This window comes from Antedon mediterranea, chromosome 7, assembly GCF_964355755.1.
Source record: "Antedon mediterranea chromosome 7, ecAntMedi1.1, whole genome shotgun sequence".
NCBI classification, from domain to species: domain Eukaryota; kingdom Metazoa; phylum Echinodermata; class Crinoidea; order Comatulida; family Antedonidae; genus Antedon; species Antedon mediterranea.
The window spans coordinates 28,834,704-28,853,933 of record NC_092676.1 but is presented as its reverse complement, the minus strand read 5'-3'; the positions used below and the strand labels follow the sequence as shown (position 1 = coordinate 28,853,933).

Sequence of the window (19,230 nt, the reverse complement as noted above, 5' to 3'; positions counted from 1 at the left end):
TCAGAATTGTTATCACTCTCTGTATTAAATAAGTTATGTACAATCAAAACAAAAATACAAGAAAATATTGATTAATTAGTAGTACAATGTTTAAACTTAGTCGTTACATCACCCTAAACAGTCTACCATCTAACTTATATCGTAGAAGGCGCTCATGCATAACTAATAACACTTTTCTTCATTTCTTTTCCTTATAACAAACATTTTTATTTTAAAATTAGAAGTTTACGCGCTTTTGCCGAGGTTTTGTTTACCGTTTTTCCCCTGCGATATTAAATGATATATTTTGTAAAATATTTCTTAATAATAAGTAATTCGTTTGGGAAGACTTATTTTAAAGTGCTAAATTAATATAAATTAATAGACACTTACTATATAACTTTACAATAAAATTTAATGACAAAAAACAAGAAGATCGACGTTTCGGAACCATCATGGAACCATTTTCAAGATCAAGTGATTGAATTATACAAAAATAACAAACACCAAAGGGTGACAGGAAATACTAATTAATTGGTTAATTAACAACAAAGAAGGTCTACAATTCTAAGAACTTAAGTTATTAAGCTCCTCCCTCTTAATTAATAAACAATTTAGCTTTGACTGAATCTTTTTGTTTATTAAGTGTAGGTTTCAGTTCTTTGATCCAGAGCATTTCCTTAATTAAACAATCAAATTTGGATTTGCACTTGCACTTGACAATATCCTGAAATGATTAAAAGTTTCAATAGGACTTATATTATGTTGCTTTAAATGCTCTCCTATGGTGCCTTTACTGTGTTCATCAATACGTTGATGAAGGTGCCGACAAGTATAGCCGACATAGTTTGTATCGCACAAACCACATTGAAATTTATATACAACGCATTGCTGATTTCGGTCATAGGTTTTCTTTTAGATTTAAGAATTTCACCTAACTTTCTACTTTGTATAATTCAATCACTTGATCTTGAAAATGGTTCCATGATGGTTCCGAAACGTCGATCTTCTTGTTTTTTGTCATTAAATTTTATTGTAAATTAATATAATAGTAGACCTATTTAAAATAAAGTAATTTCTTCAGCCTCCTAAGGAAATAGCAGTGGTAACATTTTCTAAAATCTAATCAATCCTAATGTTAATCTCTTTTTATTTATTGCCGCTACTACTACAGCAACTTTCCCACTGGACGCAACGCATTGGACGTACGCGCAACGCATTAACCTTTCGCGCAACGCAAGCGATTTGACTAATCATAAGCGACAATTCAAATACTCCCCTAAGTCCTAGTGGAAGCTATAAGCTTTAGATAAATAACGGGGTTTTTTTTTTCAGTTGTCAAGGATTTACGTATAAACACGTACTGGCCTATTAAATATTTTTTTCTTCATAAAATTCCGTTTCAATTTAAATAAATCGAGATATAGATACATTATTTATTAATTATTTCACTTATAACTGTAAAAATAATATCCGCGACAAATTGTTAAAAAACAAAAATGATTTTGTTGAACTTAGTCTTTAGTCCTATACAGCATACTTAAATTGTTTTATCTGCCATGTTTGGTGTCTCGCTGATTCCACAATAATTCCCCTCAAAACCTGTCTTCACTGCTATCGTCTTGTAATAGATGTGGAACTACTTTAAAGAAAAATAAACGGCATCAATATTTATTTGAATTAAATTTAATATTGATTGAATGCACGCGTCCGTATGATATGATTGATGACGTATGATATGATTGATGACGTATGATTTGGTCATTTATCAACAAATCTGATTTTATCAGAAGCCGAACCCTTCTTTGTGATTAGTGTAATGATTTTTTTTATCATTAAAATGAATCATACATTAATGTTGTCATAAATCAGATATAGAAATATCGTGGAATACTATGATTTTAACTAATCATAATTTTACTCGGATTTTATAAGAACTTTGTAGAGTTTATTCAGAGCCGAACTGCTCTATTAAATCTATAAAATTAATTTGTACACCCGTAATCGTTTTCAAATAACACTAGTATACTTTTGAAATAATTCTAGCTTGTTTAAAATCAATAAAGTTTTTTTTCATTGCATTTCATTATCTGTCATAATAGGCCTACTAACAAAAAGCACAAAACGACTTACTTGTATCGGCATTTAAAAGCTCATTTGATGAAAGCAAGTTTTTGATGAAATTAAATTTCTTATATATGTTCATATTATCTTCATATTGACTGCTCTGTTCCAAAAATAACTCTTCCTAAAAATGTAATAAGTTTCACGTCATATTGTTGAAATAAACATGATTAAACATATTTTAGTATCACAGATAGCTAATGCATAGGCTAAGAAAATTAGTTTCCTGAAAAAAAATGTCAAGAAAACAATTAATAGTAATCAGGAAGCCAATTGTTGGAATTCTGTTTTTTATAAGATAAATCAATATTTTTGTTTTTCGGCAAAAGTGAATAACTTGATTGAATATTCGAAGCTTCTTATTTTGTAAAGATGAAATTTATTTATTTATTTATTATCTTCTTAAAAGAGTAACTTACTAAGTACTTCTTAAGGTACTTCTTTATAAACATCTCTGATAGAAATCAAAACTTTCTATTAAGCTTTTTCAAACTTTATTAAAACTACAAATAGCATATTCAATTGATTGATTAATTGGTATCGATTGTATTCAGCTTCATTTTGTATGCTTTAACTGTAGAGTATACTTACATCCATTGATTTTTTACCCATTGGTGCGCAGACTACACTGCTACCAAGTGATGAATGCTGAATACAACAGGCGGGAAGAAACACCTTCATGCATTTCTGCAAACCCATGCTACCACATTGACAAACTTGAACTAAAAGATTTAAAACAAACATTTTAAACACAGTTAAACCTGCTGATTTTCCACTAGAGGTGAATTTGTTCGCGCGAATCGAAAGCGTCAGCTTATACGCATGCGTATTCATGATTTTATCTTCCAAATCTCTACGCATGCGTATAAGCTTGTGGAAAAACACAAGGACATATACAGTTATATATTAGTCATTGGTAAACTAAAGCAATAAACATCGTGATCGAAAGTTAACAATTTTTAAATTAGTTTGAAAAAAAAATAATTAAAAACGTAGTTAGTGTATTTCTTGTTATCCCACACATCACAAATCAATCATTATGAACAAGCAACGTCACAAATGCAAACTATTGAGTTGTGGCGCGCACTCCCAGTGGAAGAATATATCAATTCACAAGTAACTATAATTATCGTTTGCTTCCAACACTGACCGAATTTAATACAATAATACTATTCAGCGTCATTCGTACTCATGATAATATCATAGGTTATCACTAGTTCGAAGAAATGTTTTTACAACAACATTATTAATAAGTCGCATAATGAAAGAATTTGTTTAGAAGCTAATTACTCAACGATTTATCAAAGGTTAATTTGTTTTTGAAAAAAGGAAAGGATTATCTGGAGAGAAGAAAAACACTTCCACCAAAAAAAAAAAAAGAATCTAAATCCACAAACTCTTAGAAACGTTAACATTTCACTCTAGTCCTGGTTTATAATTTGATTGTTTTGTGTTGGGTCGTCTATTTATTGAAGGCAATCGCAGTCTCGCAGAAATGTAAGTTTGTTACTGTGATTTTGGCGGCGATTGCCTTCCATAGTCGACTTAAACTACTAACAAAAAAAAGGGAGAGCAGTTTACCTCTGGGGCCATTGGATCCTCGTTTGTCTAACCTAAGGTGTGTTAGGCCTGTCGTTGATGCTGTTGCAATATATACCGTCAGTATTAACACTGCTATTGTCGAGTAAGGTCTATTTAAGCTGAACGTTTCCATATCTTACTAAAGTCAACTGTATACGATGATTCACTCGGTATGTCGCTAAAGATGAGTAATGTCGCTAAAGAAATACAAGAAAGAGGTTATTAGTAATTAAATTGTGCCACAATATCTGCCGGTGGTCGCGTATTTTTTGGACCATTTTTTTCTTTCTCTTTCATAGCTTCACTGACGGCATTGTGTTTATTACCCCGGTAATTAAAACCAGTACATTTCGGTCCTTTTTTTAACAGATAGAAATACTGTATATGTATCTGAAATATTGGGCCTCCTAGGGCTACCTAAAGTCAATTTAAAGCACTGTAATGCTAGTTAACCTATGAGATATTAAAATCAACAAAGTTTAGAAATATCAAATACTGGAGATCGCTAAACGATCAATTGCTGTTAAAATTAATAATTGATGTAGCTATGTTATATTAATTGATGTGGTTTGTCTTATGCAGTGATAGCTACCAACATGGTTTGTTTTGTTCTTAACTACCAAGCTAACATAATAATAAGCAGTCAGAGTAAGATTATTGATTTAAGCACATTATGTTCTAGGACTTGAAGTAGACTAATTAATTAAGATCTATTAATGTTTTTTGCTCAGTAGTCCATTCAGGTAGCATTACATAACCAGTTTTACATATAAGTACATTCATGGTCACTATCCTTAAGTTAAGCTACTGGTAAGTGGATCCTTGTCGTGCACGATTTGTTATGTATTACGGAAGATCATACTTATTTTTTCTGAGTGACCTCCGGTTATAATGTAAAAATTTCTAAAATGGAAAAATGGGTAAAAGTTGTTTTTGATTTGGTATTACGTGGGTTCGTCCCACTTTTATTTCCATACATCCACTTCTCTTTACATATAAATATTTTTTTTTCTTTTAAAAATTATTATTATTTTGGATCGACAGAAATTTGCTCGTAGTTATTTTGGGCAATTCTTAATAGTGTAATATATCTCCATACATCTTTTTCTAGACTTACTAAAACATATCCTTGCAATTTTGTCATAACAAAATTAACTAATGTTTCTTATATTAAGAATGTATTATTGCAAGAGAACCCAATTATGATTGAGCAGACGGCCATGGGACTACTAAAACGCCATTTCTTTACAACTAGAACCGGCGATTCAAAAGTTGAATGTTCTCTTTGCAAATATAGAAATGATCTTGATTTATAGACAAATAGGAAAATGAATTACAATTTTAATTACTTATCAAAGACGAATGATTGTTTATCTTGTAGAGAAAACGAAGACGATCAAATTCAGGAATGAATTTCTATCAAATCATAAACTCCGAACGATGTAATTATTACGAGGACACACTTACTAATAAGGGAAAACATCAAAAACCCGGCAATACGTTTGGGAAAATCCTTCTTTATATCCACTCTCGTAAATTTCGGTATTTCGCCAGACTCTGGAGATTTCGCGCCAAAAACAGAATCCTCTCATAAATTGCGCGAAATAATCAAGGGCAATATTAAGATAAGTTAGCGTAACCAATGCGATCATGCTTATTATAGGATCGATCTATACAACTGGAAAACACTTTAAGGACGTATAATCACTCATAATTAAGACCCAGTATGTAGCTGGGTTGTTTTTAGCCTACAAACTATAATATCTAGCAATTTTATTTGATTGTAAAATGTTCGAATAACTTAGTTTAAAACTTTAGTCCATCATTTTGAATTCAAAATAATAATAAAAGACATTTGACCATGAATAATCCATTTAAAGCTTCACGTAGTACGCAACGCAAGGAGGACGTAAGCGCGCACTGCAATCAAGTCCATTGCGTTGCGTCTACGTCATTGCGTTGCGCGTCCAGGTGGGAACTAAGATCAATATAATACTCACAAAAACTATATAGATTTCTATGTGTTATAATAATATAATAAATCATGTATTAGAAGTAAATTTCGCTCACTATATTAATTATATATTCTAATCAATTAAATTGTATTCCCTAGAAATAGAAAATTCAAAATTAAGAATTAATTTAATGAGGTTTTGTATATTAATATTTATTTTGTATCGATTATTTGGGAACTAATGCTCTTCTGCTCGATTTAAAAAAAAAGTTTTAAACCTACATTTTTAGGAGGCCTACTGATTTAATAAAACGAGTTTAGTTTTCTTCTGGAAGAATGTTTGTTTTTGTCAAAAAATTAATATTCACATATTTGCTGATTTTAATTATATATTGCAAAAATTGCATTATTCAGTGTAATGATTTTAATTTCCGAGTCCCACACCTAAAAATATACACAAAAGCATTTAACTATAAAGGATGATTAATTCACTTTATAGTGCTTATCTAAGTCTCAAACCGCTCAATTAATCTAGAATTAGCTTATCTTGGGGTCCTTAGACATTTAACATACTGATGTGTATCTAATTTATAAAGTAACCATCAATATTTTTCTTTTGAAGATTGTAGGCATATTCGATTTTAAACTAGTTTAGTTTAATTTTATCATTGAACGCTTCATTCATTCTCGATGTAATTTAATGGGTATCGTAATTGTATTTATTCATTTAACGACGTATACATTTAATGTGTAAACATAGTATGCATCGAAAAATCATCAAAATACAAATCTAAGTATAAAGTTAATCACAATTCTGTAAAAAGTAAACTTACCCTTTGATGAAGCAGTGTTTAAGCTTGTTCAATATTGAAACGAAATCTATCACAGGTAGTATTAGGCTTCAGTGGTTGTTGCTTCAAATCCTGTTTCCTATAGTTGTATCCAAACCCAGTTGTTGGAACGATTGTTAGATCTTAAAGGACACCAATAAAACTTAGATGGATCTTAAGTATCAGATAAGACTCCCACCTCCTCATTTGCATATTTAACACGTGCTTTGAAAGGTTTTATAGTAAGTTGTTCTTTCAGATTTCGTCATACGATATTAACTTATCGTTCTATAGATCGATGCTGTATCTTTTTAATTAGCTATTAGTAACGCATTAATATACGAACAGAGTCTCTAGAGGTACGTTCTATAGTAAACTGTCTATTGGTCCGTAATTGATTCTTGTCACGTTGAACAAAGTGCTGATTGACTTATCTAAGGTCTGGTTCACTTCAAAGTAATTTCAGCAGAAGTGTGTTCAGTTTCCGTGTGCTAGAGACCTTTCGATTTTGGGATAGACATTGTTATAGGTTGCTTATCGCGCGCGAGGAGACATTGCGGACTTTAGGTTCCTTATTTCTCGACAAAAGAGACATTTGTCATTGTTTAGAGAGAGACGTAATTGGCCTGTTTTTACCCAATGAAACACGTTAATGTACCTCTACTAGATTAATTGGTGCGTGTTTATTTTTGCGCGCGCTCGCACATAATGAGTGAGTAGTTCATTTGCTAGATGGCAAAATTCTTAAAAATTAATTTAATTCTATTTGAGACTTTTTACTGTTTTATTAGGAAATAATAATTTAAGAGGCCTACATGCATGTAACAATAATTATTGCGCCATATACATATACAAGTTTCTATTTCATAGAGGTACGTATATATTTTGTGAAGACGTATTCATTTTGTGCTATACCTTTGTTTACCACAAATGGTAAATATGATATATGTTTAGACATATATCATTTTTTCATTAGTTTTACATACCCAGACAAATTAGTTTTACTTGAAAATATGATCAATATGTCTCATGGGTTTTGGTATAACTATTTTAAGAATATCAATTCAACTTGCTTATCAGAAGAACGAAGTGTTGTCGAAGTTTTAATTTCAAGAAAGCAAAATAACAAAGTTAGTCACAATATTTTAGCTATTACGAATTGATTGAAAATCTTATTAACCGTTGATTGACAGACGGTTAGAAGAAAAAATAATTACCGTTGAAAATTACACAAACTAAACCTATACAGTATATATAATTATGAGAATAAACTTTTCACACCGTAAGATAAAGATTTTCACGTAGGCCGCGCCTACCTGTGAAATTTTCGAACCTTATCCGAGGATTCTTCTTCAGCACTAAACCTACATATAACATAATAATAGCTGTACTGGTAGTGCAAATGTATACTGTTGAGTTTGTCATAAAATGTTTGTAATATTTTAATTTTAAAAATTCGTTCCCTATAATCGAAATTGGGCCATTTTGTCAAGAAGAACCTGGCAATTATTTTATGACGTCATCAACATTTCAGAAAACTCGAGCGAAGAGAGCTCTGCTGATGTGACAATTTCAAGTTTTTATTTTCTCTTGCGTTTTTGTTCGCTTTTTGTCCATTTTCTAGAACAAAAGTACATGGTTTTGTAACTTTATAATATAGTACTATACAATGTGGTAATACCCATACCCAATATAGTGTTAAAAAGGTAGGAATAATGGATTCGTGTACCGTTGTTGTTGAGGCTAAGTTAGGCCAGACTGTTTCGTTGTGTTCTTGGTTAACCCCTGCTGGCCTAGCCGAGCTAGAGTATTATACTCTAGCTCGTAGTAGGAGCCACTCGTTCAGTTCAAGAGATTTGGTGGTCTCGGGTTGCCGTTACCTAGCTAGGCCTAGGGTTATTAGTCTAGATTGCAGTAGATTACAGGCTACTACTAACCTAGTGATGGCTGGCTTGGCTGTGCTTGTGTTTATAGGCCTATAATATCCTATGGATGTAATAATAATTATATAAATATTTATGAAAACATGATTAATTAAAGCCTGGCCTACTACTACTAGCTAGGGCTAGAGTCAGGAATAAAAAAAATAATGACTGTAATGTCTACAAAATTGTTTAGGTTTCTTGTGGAGGCACAGAACTTTATATACAATATAAAATCTTTACAGTTTATATAGGAAGCAGAACAGATCTTAAGTTCAGTAACCATACAGTATAAACAAATGTATCAAGCCTAGGCTAGGCATATAGCCAAGCCTAGCCTACTAGTAGGCCTATAAAAAAAAAACACTATTTTATTTTATAATAATATAATAGTAAATAAATAATAATTAATATTAATTTAATTATTTTACAGTATCAAAACAATAATAAGCAAACAAAATAACAAATATCACTGGTAATTATGAATGAAGACTGAAGTATCACCAAAGTTAGTTTCATAAATTGTCATGTGTATTTCAACATACAGTATTTTATTTTCACCTCGTTTTACTATAGGACCTAATACATAAATCATTTAATTTAAAACCTCTTGTCCCCTAAACTGAACCCAAAATAATCCTTACTAAAAGTCAAATCTGGTGGTGGTTGTTCTTTCATCTACTGCACTGTGTAATCAAATGCACTAAAATACTAAGAAATATTAAGGTGGTTGAAGTAAAGCGGCTAAAGGATTGAGATCAACTTTGGACTACAGTAATGTGTGACGTTTATTTAATGTGGACTCGAAATACTGTGTAAACTATTCATTGATTTTACATAGAAGTACAGAACTGTCAACAAGTTTTGTAGCAGTTTGTTTTCTAGTAGCAAGGACATCGTAGCGTAGTAGAAAGGATTCAATAATTTAATGACCAGTTTGTTTATAATTCAAGATTTAATTTTTTTTTCTGTTAAATTAAATTTCATCAGAAGCTGATTAGTATTCATCTCCGAAGATTGTTGCCATTTATTTAATTCCAACTTCATTGTGAAAACAACTTTGCCACAAAAAAAAAGACAATTTTAGAAGTTTACGCATTATCAAGGAGTTGCTTTCTAACTACAGTACCGAGCGGAAATAAATCGCCCCTTTTTAATTAAATACCTAGCATCACCACCTATTCCTTTTTATAGTCACTCCCCAATCAATTCAATCGTCATAATATTTGTTATTTGTGACCACAAGGTTCCCTATTCCAAAATTAAGCAACAGTTTTAGAAGTTTATAGGTGACGAAGAAATCTAGCAGTTTTTATGAACAATTAATTATTTTGGAAGAAAACTGTCCTGGAAAAACTTGACAAGAATTTGAAATTTGATGGAAAAAGAAACGAACATTTGATTGTAATTGTTTGTCATTTTGCAGTTAACGGTCGAAGCAACATCATTGACAAGGTAAGAGTAAAAGGCCATTTTCACATTTGCAAAATGTAACAAGTTGTAACCAGGTTTGCATAGTGTGAATACAATTTTCTGGATAATCTCCCGAGAGAAAAACACACCAACAAGAGGCCTGTGTTTTTGTTTCGAGATGTTCTTACTCACCCGCGTGTATTGCCCTGGTATTAACGGATCAATCATAGTAATCAATTAGCGCGCAACTATTCTTTCCTCCCGAGATTTCACAAGGTTCGCATATTTGTGTGTGAAAGCGTGTAATAAGTCGGGAGATTTGGTTACAACTTGTAACAATTTACACAGATGTGAAAAGCGTATAAAGCCCTGTTCACACTCACTACTTGATATAACGGAATGACCTTAAACCTGTAGGTGACATTCATTGTCATGCAGTCAACGTAAATTGATGACAAATTAAATTGATTATGAATACACAGAAACCTTGATTTATGGCAACAAGCACACTTTAATAATTCTCAAAGGAATTCTATACTCGCAATCTATCTAGAAAATTCAGATACTCAATTTAACTATTTCATTAAAAATTAAATTGATATTGCCAAAAATAGAAAAGTGAATCCAATATATTTTGTTGTAATTTTGCATTGATTTATGAATGTTTTTTTTTACGTTGTTAAATCAATGGTATTTCTTATAATGATTCATTTTTAGCAGTGAGTAGGTGCGACAAGTTTTGAATCATGGCCTACTACTGTACCAAATTTTTAAATTGTTTGTTTCATGGAAAAGTGTCTCATACACGACACACCAATGGATGGGTTCTATAAAGAATTATTTCGACCATACCAGCATATATTTGTACCAAAGAAATACCATGGTACACTAGCGTATCCTAAAGGATGGGTTCTATGAATAATTAGTTTACAATACTGATGTGAATTTATTTGTACATAAAACAATGAATTTTTCTTTTATAATTGATTATTTTGTCTCTAGATTTGATTAAAATCAAGAATGGATCCATCTGGACAAGATTGTTATTATTTTTATTACTCCACATGCACAAAGGTAGTTTTAATTTATAAATGATAGTTATTTTGATTGCTGTAAAATCTTTATTAACGTTCAGTAATACCGAATTATAACATACAGTAATCTCTCAGTTTCACTACAGGTAATACTATTTTAAGCTCCATTGATGCTGTAGACTGCTAGTCACTACTTTGATTGACAACTAAATGCAAAAATGTTATTGTAAACATAATCTTAAAGAGAACTTTCTAAATTTGCAATGTTTTTTTCTAGGGTGATGGATGTCCCTTTCGACACTGTGAGGCAGCCCTTGGCGTTGAAGTTGTTTGTACACTGTGGAGAGCTGGACGCTGCTATAAGAAAGCCTGCCCCTACAAGCATATGGAACTCAGTGTAAGCTAGTGATAATTAATCTACAAATTAATTTTATGTACTTCTATTCCAGCGTATGATGTGATGTATAAAGCCACAGTTTTCAAAACCTTTATTTATAATATCAATATGTTGTAAATGCAAACATTTTTTGAGGATTTTTTTTATAGTAAAATCGGGCAACTATACAGGTAGCAGTGTTTACTGTACTTCTATTCCAGAATATGATGTGAAGCCACAGTTTTCAAAAATTTCTAATATTATTATTTTGTAAATGCAAACATTTTTGGGATTTTTTTAATAGAAAAATCGGGCAACCATAGCATGTTTTTGGGAAAGTAAACCTGGAGGATGTAAGAAGCCTTATTGCCCGTTCAAACACTCGTCACAACAAGATTACACAAATTTATCATTAGAAGAGATAATTCAACCAGTTGGTAAGTCATCTAGAAGATTTAATACACTGCTCACTAACCCTAAGTTGTACAAACATTTGTACAGCTTTTGCTTGAGTCTTACCATAATACAAAGTGACATGTTTTTTATTATTATTCAAACACAATTGAAGAATGTTTTATCAAAAGGAGAAAAAAAGGAACTAAAGAATATACACTAGCCGATTTTCGGTGACATTTTATAACATAATTAATCAAATGTGAATCATAATGGGATTGAAAGACTGAGAAAAACGGAACTAAATAAATTCTATTGTGTATTGAAGAATGCCAAATATGTTATTCAGCATTCAATTACTTTCATGAATTCATTTTAACATTCAATCACATTCATGAATATTTATTTTAACATTTAATCACATTCATGAATATTCATTTTAACATTTAATCACATTCATGAATATTTATTTTAACATTTAATCACATTCATGAATATTCCTTTTAACATTCATGAATATTCATTTTAACATTCATGAATAGTCATTTCAACATTCAATAGTCATTTAAAAATTAAGTAAAAAGGTTATTAAACCAAGTTAATCTAAACCATAATAAATAAGTGCCCTAGGAAAGACCTTGCGTTGACTAAAAATATAAGTGAACAGTTTCAATTAATACAGTTTTTTTCAGGCTATTCTAAAGAATGACATGCATCATACATAGTACTTAACTCATTGTGTCACTATCTGACCTTCTTAAGTACACAGTAATTGAACACTTAGCCCACTGATAAGTTGTATGTACTTACTGTAACTGAGGAGCTATCAGAAGTGTGTGCTAACCACATATGACATCTTGAATGCGTAATTTAGAAATTTAAAACTTTTCATTCACATATTACATAACAATGAGCTGTAACAATGAAATGTCATTTGTACGATCTACATTTACAGTTTGGCATGTGTGAATTAAAATGACCTGACTGATTTCTACAGTAGGTCATCCATCATCATCACATCATTGATATAATATTTTTGTTTTTGTTCATTTATTATTAAATAGGCATAAAAAGCCCCATGATGCCACCACCATCCAAATACCATCGTACCCATTTGACCAATCATATGGTTCCAAAACCAAAGATTGACGACAGCATCAAGACCGACGAGATGGACGTAGCCTTCTCAATCCAGACACCTATCATTGATCCTGTAGTAGTACGACCCAACGACAGTGAAGGTAAGCATTGTGAAAAGTTATTACAATGAGTATAGAAAATCTGGTGTAAAAAAGCATCCCTGACCGAGAAACCAAGACACTTTGAATTTAAAATATTTCAATGAGATTTTGCTAATATAATCACAAAACGTATTCCATTGTGAATAAAAGAAGCATTTTTAAAAGGTCATGACTTGGGAAATACCTAATTATAAATTAAGGAATTAGTTATAGTATATTGGCAGTTTATTTATGCGAATTTAGCCTTAAAACTAATAATCAGTCAGTCGTTTTACGCGCAGAATGAATTTTAATTTACGATAGTGACTTGATTGTAAATAGTCTTTTAGGTATTTATTTATAACAGTGCTTTGCCCTGTTCGTCGCATAAAAAGTACAAGTTTACAAATGGCCCGCTGGCTGACTGATGTTCCGGCTTTATTGTGATGGAACCTTTTTCCATTTTTTGTCACCTCTTAAGCTCTGTCTACACTATCAAACTTTATGTGACAAAAATATGTGATGTGCCCAAATATGGTAGTGATACAATATGCCCAAATATGGAAGTGATATGCCCAAATATGGTAGTGATATGCTCAAATATGGTAGTGATATGCCCAAATATGGTAGGGGTATGACATCATCAAGTCCATATAGGTACAACACATTTTCTTGTAAAAAATAATAAAGTTTGATAGTGTAGACAGAGCTTTTTTTTTAAATGTTTGTTTGCTGAAATAAAAATAAATGAAAACGTTTATCATCTTTTTATCTTATTTACTTCCTTTACTTTTATACCTTGTAACTGGACCATTTTGAAAAGCAGTTTTACTACGTATTATTTAGAAAATGCAATCCAGCAGTCAAAAGAAAGTCCTTGCACAATCCATCATCCTCCTCTTCTACAATTGTTGTTTGCTTGCCATAAAGTAATTGAGTTTCTTATAGGTTATTAAAACAGATTAAAAGAGTATTATTGATATAACGCTGGTCACATTTTCTTAGTATAATTGACAAATGATCTGTTTTTGAGAAAAAAAAGACAAAACAATTTCATGTTGTCATTAAACTTGCCAGATAATGTGAAATGTCGACACTGACATTATTATACATTATTTATCAAGTTCATTTATTAAATTGCTGTATTTAATTTTTTCATGCATCAATAAATGAACACAATGATTAATTATACAATATACAGGTACAAGGGCTAATTTCCATCTCATTAGTATAATTATTACTTTTTTATTTAGAACGTAATACTGTCACCGCATAATTAATTAACACTATTTATTAAGAAGCCAGCGCAGTGTCACAACAAAAAACACTATATTGATCTATGTGGCAGCATAACCTCATCGAATGATTTTTTAACTTTAATGTTTAAATTTCAAATTTGTTATAAAATGTGTATACGTACAGTATATAAACATTTTTACATTGCAAAACTCAGTTGCCAAAACATGAGAAATACATTAAAAAAAATAAAACTAACTCTATTCATTATGTATATAGTAATTTATTAATATTACTGATTCCCAATAATGAGAGGCAAGTCATGATTCAACGTTTCGATCTTTATTTGATCATCATCACAAACTACTGTATGTTATTTCAACATAATCAGTCATCTATTGGTTTTTATAATCATTTAAATATATTAAATTTGTCTTTTTTCAAAGATGAAACCAGTAGTGTTGAAGGCTCACCAGTTACAAAGCCGATAGCACGAACCGTGCAGTCACCAACGAAGCATCCAGTCCGTCATGCAGTGTCGGCAACTATGAAACCCTTCCACCAGCAGATGTCTCATGGTTATTATTTTATTTATTATACATGAAAGTAAAATAAAATTAGGTAAAAAAGCTTAAAATTATAGTAATTATTTTAAAATTCCAAATTTCAGACGAAAAATGTGTCCACAAGATGGAAGGTATAACTGACATAGATGACTTAACAACTGGACAGACAAGTCTACAGTCTGTGGAGGAAGTGAAGAGAAAGAGGGCGCTAAAGAGTTTTCAGACTCGTCGTGAACAAAGTTTGTTGCCAGAAACTTGTGAAGAAGATGAAACAAACGAAGAAATGAATGGTGCACAAATGAAAAGAAGAAAAATAAACAATGCTGTATACAATGTACAAAGTAGTAAGTTAATTAGATATCAATCTACCAGAGGCTCCAAAACCTGTTGAAGGATTAAAATGACACTTTACCTGTATGTACGATCCTGATGAGTAAAATGACACTTTACCTGTATGTACGATCCTGATGAGTAAAATGACACTTTACCTGTATGTACGATCCTGATCCTGATGAGTAAAAGTTTTATTCTGCTTTCCATTCTTTTGTGTTTCACCTTCCCTGAAAAAATAACGATGCTACACAATTAATTCATTACTTTACATGGTTGTAGTATATCTATTGCACTTATAGTGACAAATTATCTTTTTTTTTTCAGGAATATCAGATAGGTTAAAACAGAATGAAAGCAACAAACAGGTCAGCCTAAGTCTACAGGTATTGTTGTTTTCATTTTTGTTACTTTATATTACTGGGCAGTTTGCAGTTTCGATATGCCTTGTTAAATTTATATGATACAAGTATAATTCGCCTCCCTAAAATAGGCTAAATTGAGACATATGACTGGTAAATCAATTGTTTAAATAATCTGAGTATAATCTGACTCCCTAAGGTAGTCTAAATTAAGACACAGGACTGGTAAATAATCCTACCCCACTAAGTTTTGCCAAATTTTGTAACCAGGCCCCTTTGGACTATTTGGTCATACTATATCTATTGTTTTTCTTCTTTTCTTTCTTTTTGTATAGTACATGTTCTAACTTATTTTAATTTCAGAGTGAAAGTGATATACAAAAATATTCAAATCTTAAAAAATTCAAAGAACAAATGAAAGAAAAGCAACTTAAGAAACAGCAAGAAATTAGAGAACAATTGGGAAATATATTGCCAGTCATAGATCCACTCCCTGTAGAACCAGCACTGATTTTGAATACAGCCAAAAAAATATCAAAGAAACAAACATGGCGAGAGAAAATGAAGGAAAACCAACTGAAAAAGCAAGAAGAATATCAACAATTGCTGGAAAAAGAAGAAAAAGAAAAAACCGAGATTCAAATTGAGGAGATTGTGGAAGAGAAACAACCTAACATTGGGGTTAAACTCAGCTGGAGAGAGAAACAAAAGCAAAAACAAATAGCGTTACAAGATAAAATAAAGAAAGACCTTGTAGATAGTTCACAAAATGTAGCAGATAAAGTTTTTGTTAAACGCAAGCTACCACTGTCAAATTCCAAGCCGCCTAGCATAAAGATTGGAAGAGCTAGGCCAAATCCTAGACCTTCTGCTAAACCTTTAGATAAAGAAGTTAGTAATACGCAACAAGAAACGGCAAAACCTAAATCCAAATCGTTTGTGGAAATGCGAAAGGAAAAACGATTACAAGAACTAAAATTGTTAAAAGAACAAGGAGTAATTGGTGAAATTGATGAAACAAATATTTCAGGACGATCCATTTCACAAACAAAAACAGAATCTGAAGAGAAAAAAGACTTTGAACCTAAGCCAACAGAATTGGAAAGCATTAAGATTAAATCATTACAAGAAATACAAAGTGAAAAGACTGGAGAGAAACCTGATGAAAGGAAGGATAAGGAAGAGAAAGATGTACCAACAACCGAAGAAAAGAAGACAAAAGAAGGTCAAACAAAACAAGGTAAAACATTTTTAAATACCAAAAGTAAATACAGTACTATACAATAAGTAGTCATACAGTTTTGTGTCTGTAAAAGTTAGATTTTGAAGCTCTGTCTACACTGTCAAAGTAGTTTGACAAAAAAAGTGTGAGGTGCCCAAATATGGTAATGATATGCCCAAATAGAGTAGTGATATGATATCATCATGTCCATTATGGGCACATCACATTTTTTGTCACATCAAGTTTGTGTAGACAGAGCTTTAAATATTGTTTGCATAGGAGACAAGAATAAAAACCAATCTATACATCTATTTAATTAAATCTTAATATCATCCATACATCTTCCTGCTCCGTTGTATAATAATATGTTGGCAGTTTGTAATGAACTTCATTTGTATTGGTAATTACAATGGCGGACAACATTTACATTTTAACAAGTTACTGATTGTGTCTAGACAGCTTAGACCTACAGGTTGCAATGTTCACATGTTGTGGAAAGTTTAAATTAAAGCTATCTAGTTTAATCATTTAGTGATTACATTTGTCAAAATGTTGTATTTGATTTTTGATACAAATCCTTGACTCGTAAATTTTCTTAAGCTCTGTCTACACTATCAAACTTTATGTGACTTTATTTGCCCATATATGGACATGTGCCATTCAATTATGTTTTTATAACATAATTTATATTTGATATCTACAACAATGCTAAATAGTAAATCAAATAACAGTAAAAATTATTTTTTTTTTTGCAGTTAAGATCAAGCGTTCAATGGAGGCCTCTTCAACCACCAGGCCTCGATTTAAACGCAAACCAGCTTCATCAATTGTCAGCTCAGCTTCCGTTGACAAGGTAATGAAACTTACAACACCAGATTCTACAACACATTCCAGAGCTGAAGTAGTCATAGCAGACGCAGATCAATGCGATTCAAAGGTTGTTCTTTCAAGTACAAAGGAGGCTGAAGCCAGCAGGGCTGATGCTAGCCATGATGATGCAAGTCTAGCTGATACAAGTCTAGGAGACACCAAGCTAGCAGAAGCAAACGTAGTAGATAAAAACACAGCAGATACAGTTCTAGAAGTTACGACGATCAGCAAAGAGTCCACAGATCAACAAGCAGTATCTTCACAAGTTGAGGTAACCATTGATTGTTTGTACAAACTCAATATATGAACAAACATATTCCAGTAATAAAGTACTTTAAGATTGATCTAGTAATGTAAAATATTTTTTATTTTGATTCCAGGATGAAACATCAAAAGAAGAACAAAGTCACATTGAATCTAGTCTCCAACATCCAGATGTGATTAACATTGATAGCACTGAATCTAGTCTCCAACATCCAGAAATACTTGACATTCCAACATCCACAGAAGCAGCACTAAGTAACACTACTACCTCTGGTAAGTTATCCAGTTCTGCTGATGTTACAACTCAGGAGCATGTCACAAAGGTCAAACCAAGTCGAAGGTCAAGTGTGGGTCGGCGAAGACATTCAAGTAGGAAGTCATTAACTGAACAAAATAGGTATAGATTATTATGATTTAATATATATTAATTTAAAAGTTAATAAATTGTCTACCTTAAATATTATTTATGTATTTCTTTATTATTTATTATTATTTTTTTTCAGTTTGGATCAAGATGATGATGACCTTGATGAACTTTTAGAAAGCTCAACTGTTGGTGACGATGATGACGTCGGCAGTGATGCTTTACTCGATGAAATTGATGCTTTGCTCAATGATTAGATGTCAAAGGTCAACCTAACAATGCAAATATCGAAGTGATATGTTTTGATTTATCTAATCTCATTCCAAATTGTGATTAGAATAATATATAATAATGTAACAAATTAGTTTCTAAAAGAAGCTAAATTATTTGCAAAATAATTTATATTGCTTGTTCATACATGCATTGCAGCATTGACATTGCTAAATATTTTTGTTTTTGTATAAAGTGGTATCTATTATTGAATATCATATTATTGATTATTATAAAGCAAAAGGTACACTATATAGACAATTTGTTATATCCATAAAATATACAAAATAAAGCTTAATAGGCCACTGAGCGTTACTATTATTTATCACAACAAAATATACACGTTCTAGAAGGCTCAACCAAAGTTACATTATGCAAAATGTCTGCATGTTGTTTTTTTGTTGATTATTTGGTGGTAAAGTAAAATAAAACGATATTAAAAATCATGAAAAGTAGGCCTAATACTAAATACTATTAACAGTTTTAATTATTAATAATTATAATTGGCTGAACTGTAAATTAAATGTCAAATTGTAATAAGATTTGGCCTAGTTATTTCAACCCTTTGACTTAATTATTCATATAATTTTAAATAATTGTCGGTTTTAGAAATTTGATGTTAATTTTGCATTCATAATTATTCATATTATTAATTTGTTTTGTTATAATTGAATTAAGTTGTAAAAAATGGAATGTATAATTTTAATACGAGTGTTTCATTTCAAAGACGGGAATTAAATCATTGTTGATTAGACAAAAAGAAGCTATACTAAAATTATTTGTTTTTTGTTATTGCTAAAAATATGTGTAGTATCAGCTAGCATTGCAATGTATTACACGTACGCGCGTACTTAAATTGCGCGTTCGCGCATAAACCCGGTAGTAAACGCGTAATTTTAGTTGCTAAGTACAATAAACGG

At 31.3% G+C, this 19,230-nt stretch overlaps 2 protein-coding genes across 3 annotated transcripts; one reads left to right on the top strand and one right to left on the bottom strand.

Moving 5' to 3' along the window:
• Window positions 1-971: 971 nt before the first annotated feature.
• On the bottom strand, window positions 972-6,661 carry LOC140054581 (uncharacterized). Of its 2 annotated transcripts, none has more exons than XM_072099625.1 (5): window positions 6,472-6,661; window positions 3,685-3,881; window positions 2,695-2,825; window positions 2,113-2,227; window positions 972-1,621 (listed from the first exon to the last, which is right to left on the bottom strand). In XM_072099625.1, exons 2-5 carry the CDS (start codon window positions 3,815-3,817, stop codon window positions 1,575-1,577), a joined length of 426 nt encoding a protein of 141 aa, XP_071955726.1. In that variant the 5' UTR covers window positions 3,818-3,881; window positions 6,472-6,661; the 3' UTR covers window positions 972-1,574. The 2 variants fall into 2 exon arrangements, with proteins under 2 accessions (XP_071955726.1, XP_071955727.1); XM_072099626.1 differs by having other exon boundaries at window positions 979-1,618.
• Window positions 6,662-8,020: 1,359 nt separating this feature from the next.
• LOC140055285 (uncharacterized) lies at window positions 8,021-19,036 on the top strand. Its single transcript, XM_072100585.1, has 13 exons — window positions 8,021-8,174; window positions 9,817-9,845; window positions 10,806-10,877; window positions 11,115-11,234; window positions 11,518-11,650; window positions 12,671-12,847; window positions 14,509-14,640; window positions 14,733-14,972; window positions 15,286-15,344; window positions 15,684-16,560; window positions 17,298-17,683; window positions 17,793-18,073; window positions 18,180-19,036. Exons 3-13 carry the CDS (start codon window positions 10,824-10,826, stop codon window positions 18,295-18,297), a joined length of 2,577 nt encoding a protein of 858 aa, XP_071956686.1. The 5' UTR covers window positions 8,021-8,174; window positions 9,817-9,845; window positions 10,806-10,823; the 3' UTR covers window positions 18,298-19,036.
• The last annotated feature ends 194 nt before the right edge of the window (window positions 19,037-19,230 follow it).

Coding starts and splice junctions, on each gene's coding strand:
- LOC140055285 (XM_072100585.1), top strand. CDS start 10,824: ATGGATCCATCTGGACAAGATTGTTATTATTTTTATTACTCCACATGC. Junction 14,641..14,732: donor CCACCAGCAGATGTCTCATG/GTTATTATTTTA, acceptor TCCAAATTTCAG/ACGAAAAATGTGTCCACAAG. Junction 14,973..15,285: donor TGTATACAATGTACAAAGTA/GTAAGTTAATTA, acceptor TTTTTTTTTCAG/GAATATCAGATAGGTTAAAA.
- LOC140054581 (XM_072099625.1), bottom strand. CDS start 3,817: ATGGAAACGTTCAGCTTAAATAGACCTTACTCGACAATAGCAGTGTTA. Junction 2,826..3,684: donor AGGATCCAATGGCCCCAGAG/GTAAACTGCTCT, acceptor TAAATCTTTTAG/TTCAAGTTTGTCAATGTGGT. Junction 1,622..2,112: donor GCTTTTAAATGCCGATACAA/GTAAGTCGTTTT, acceptor TTTTCTTTAAAG/TAGTTCCACATCTATTACAA.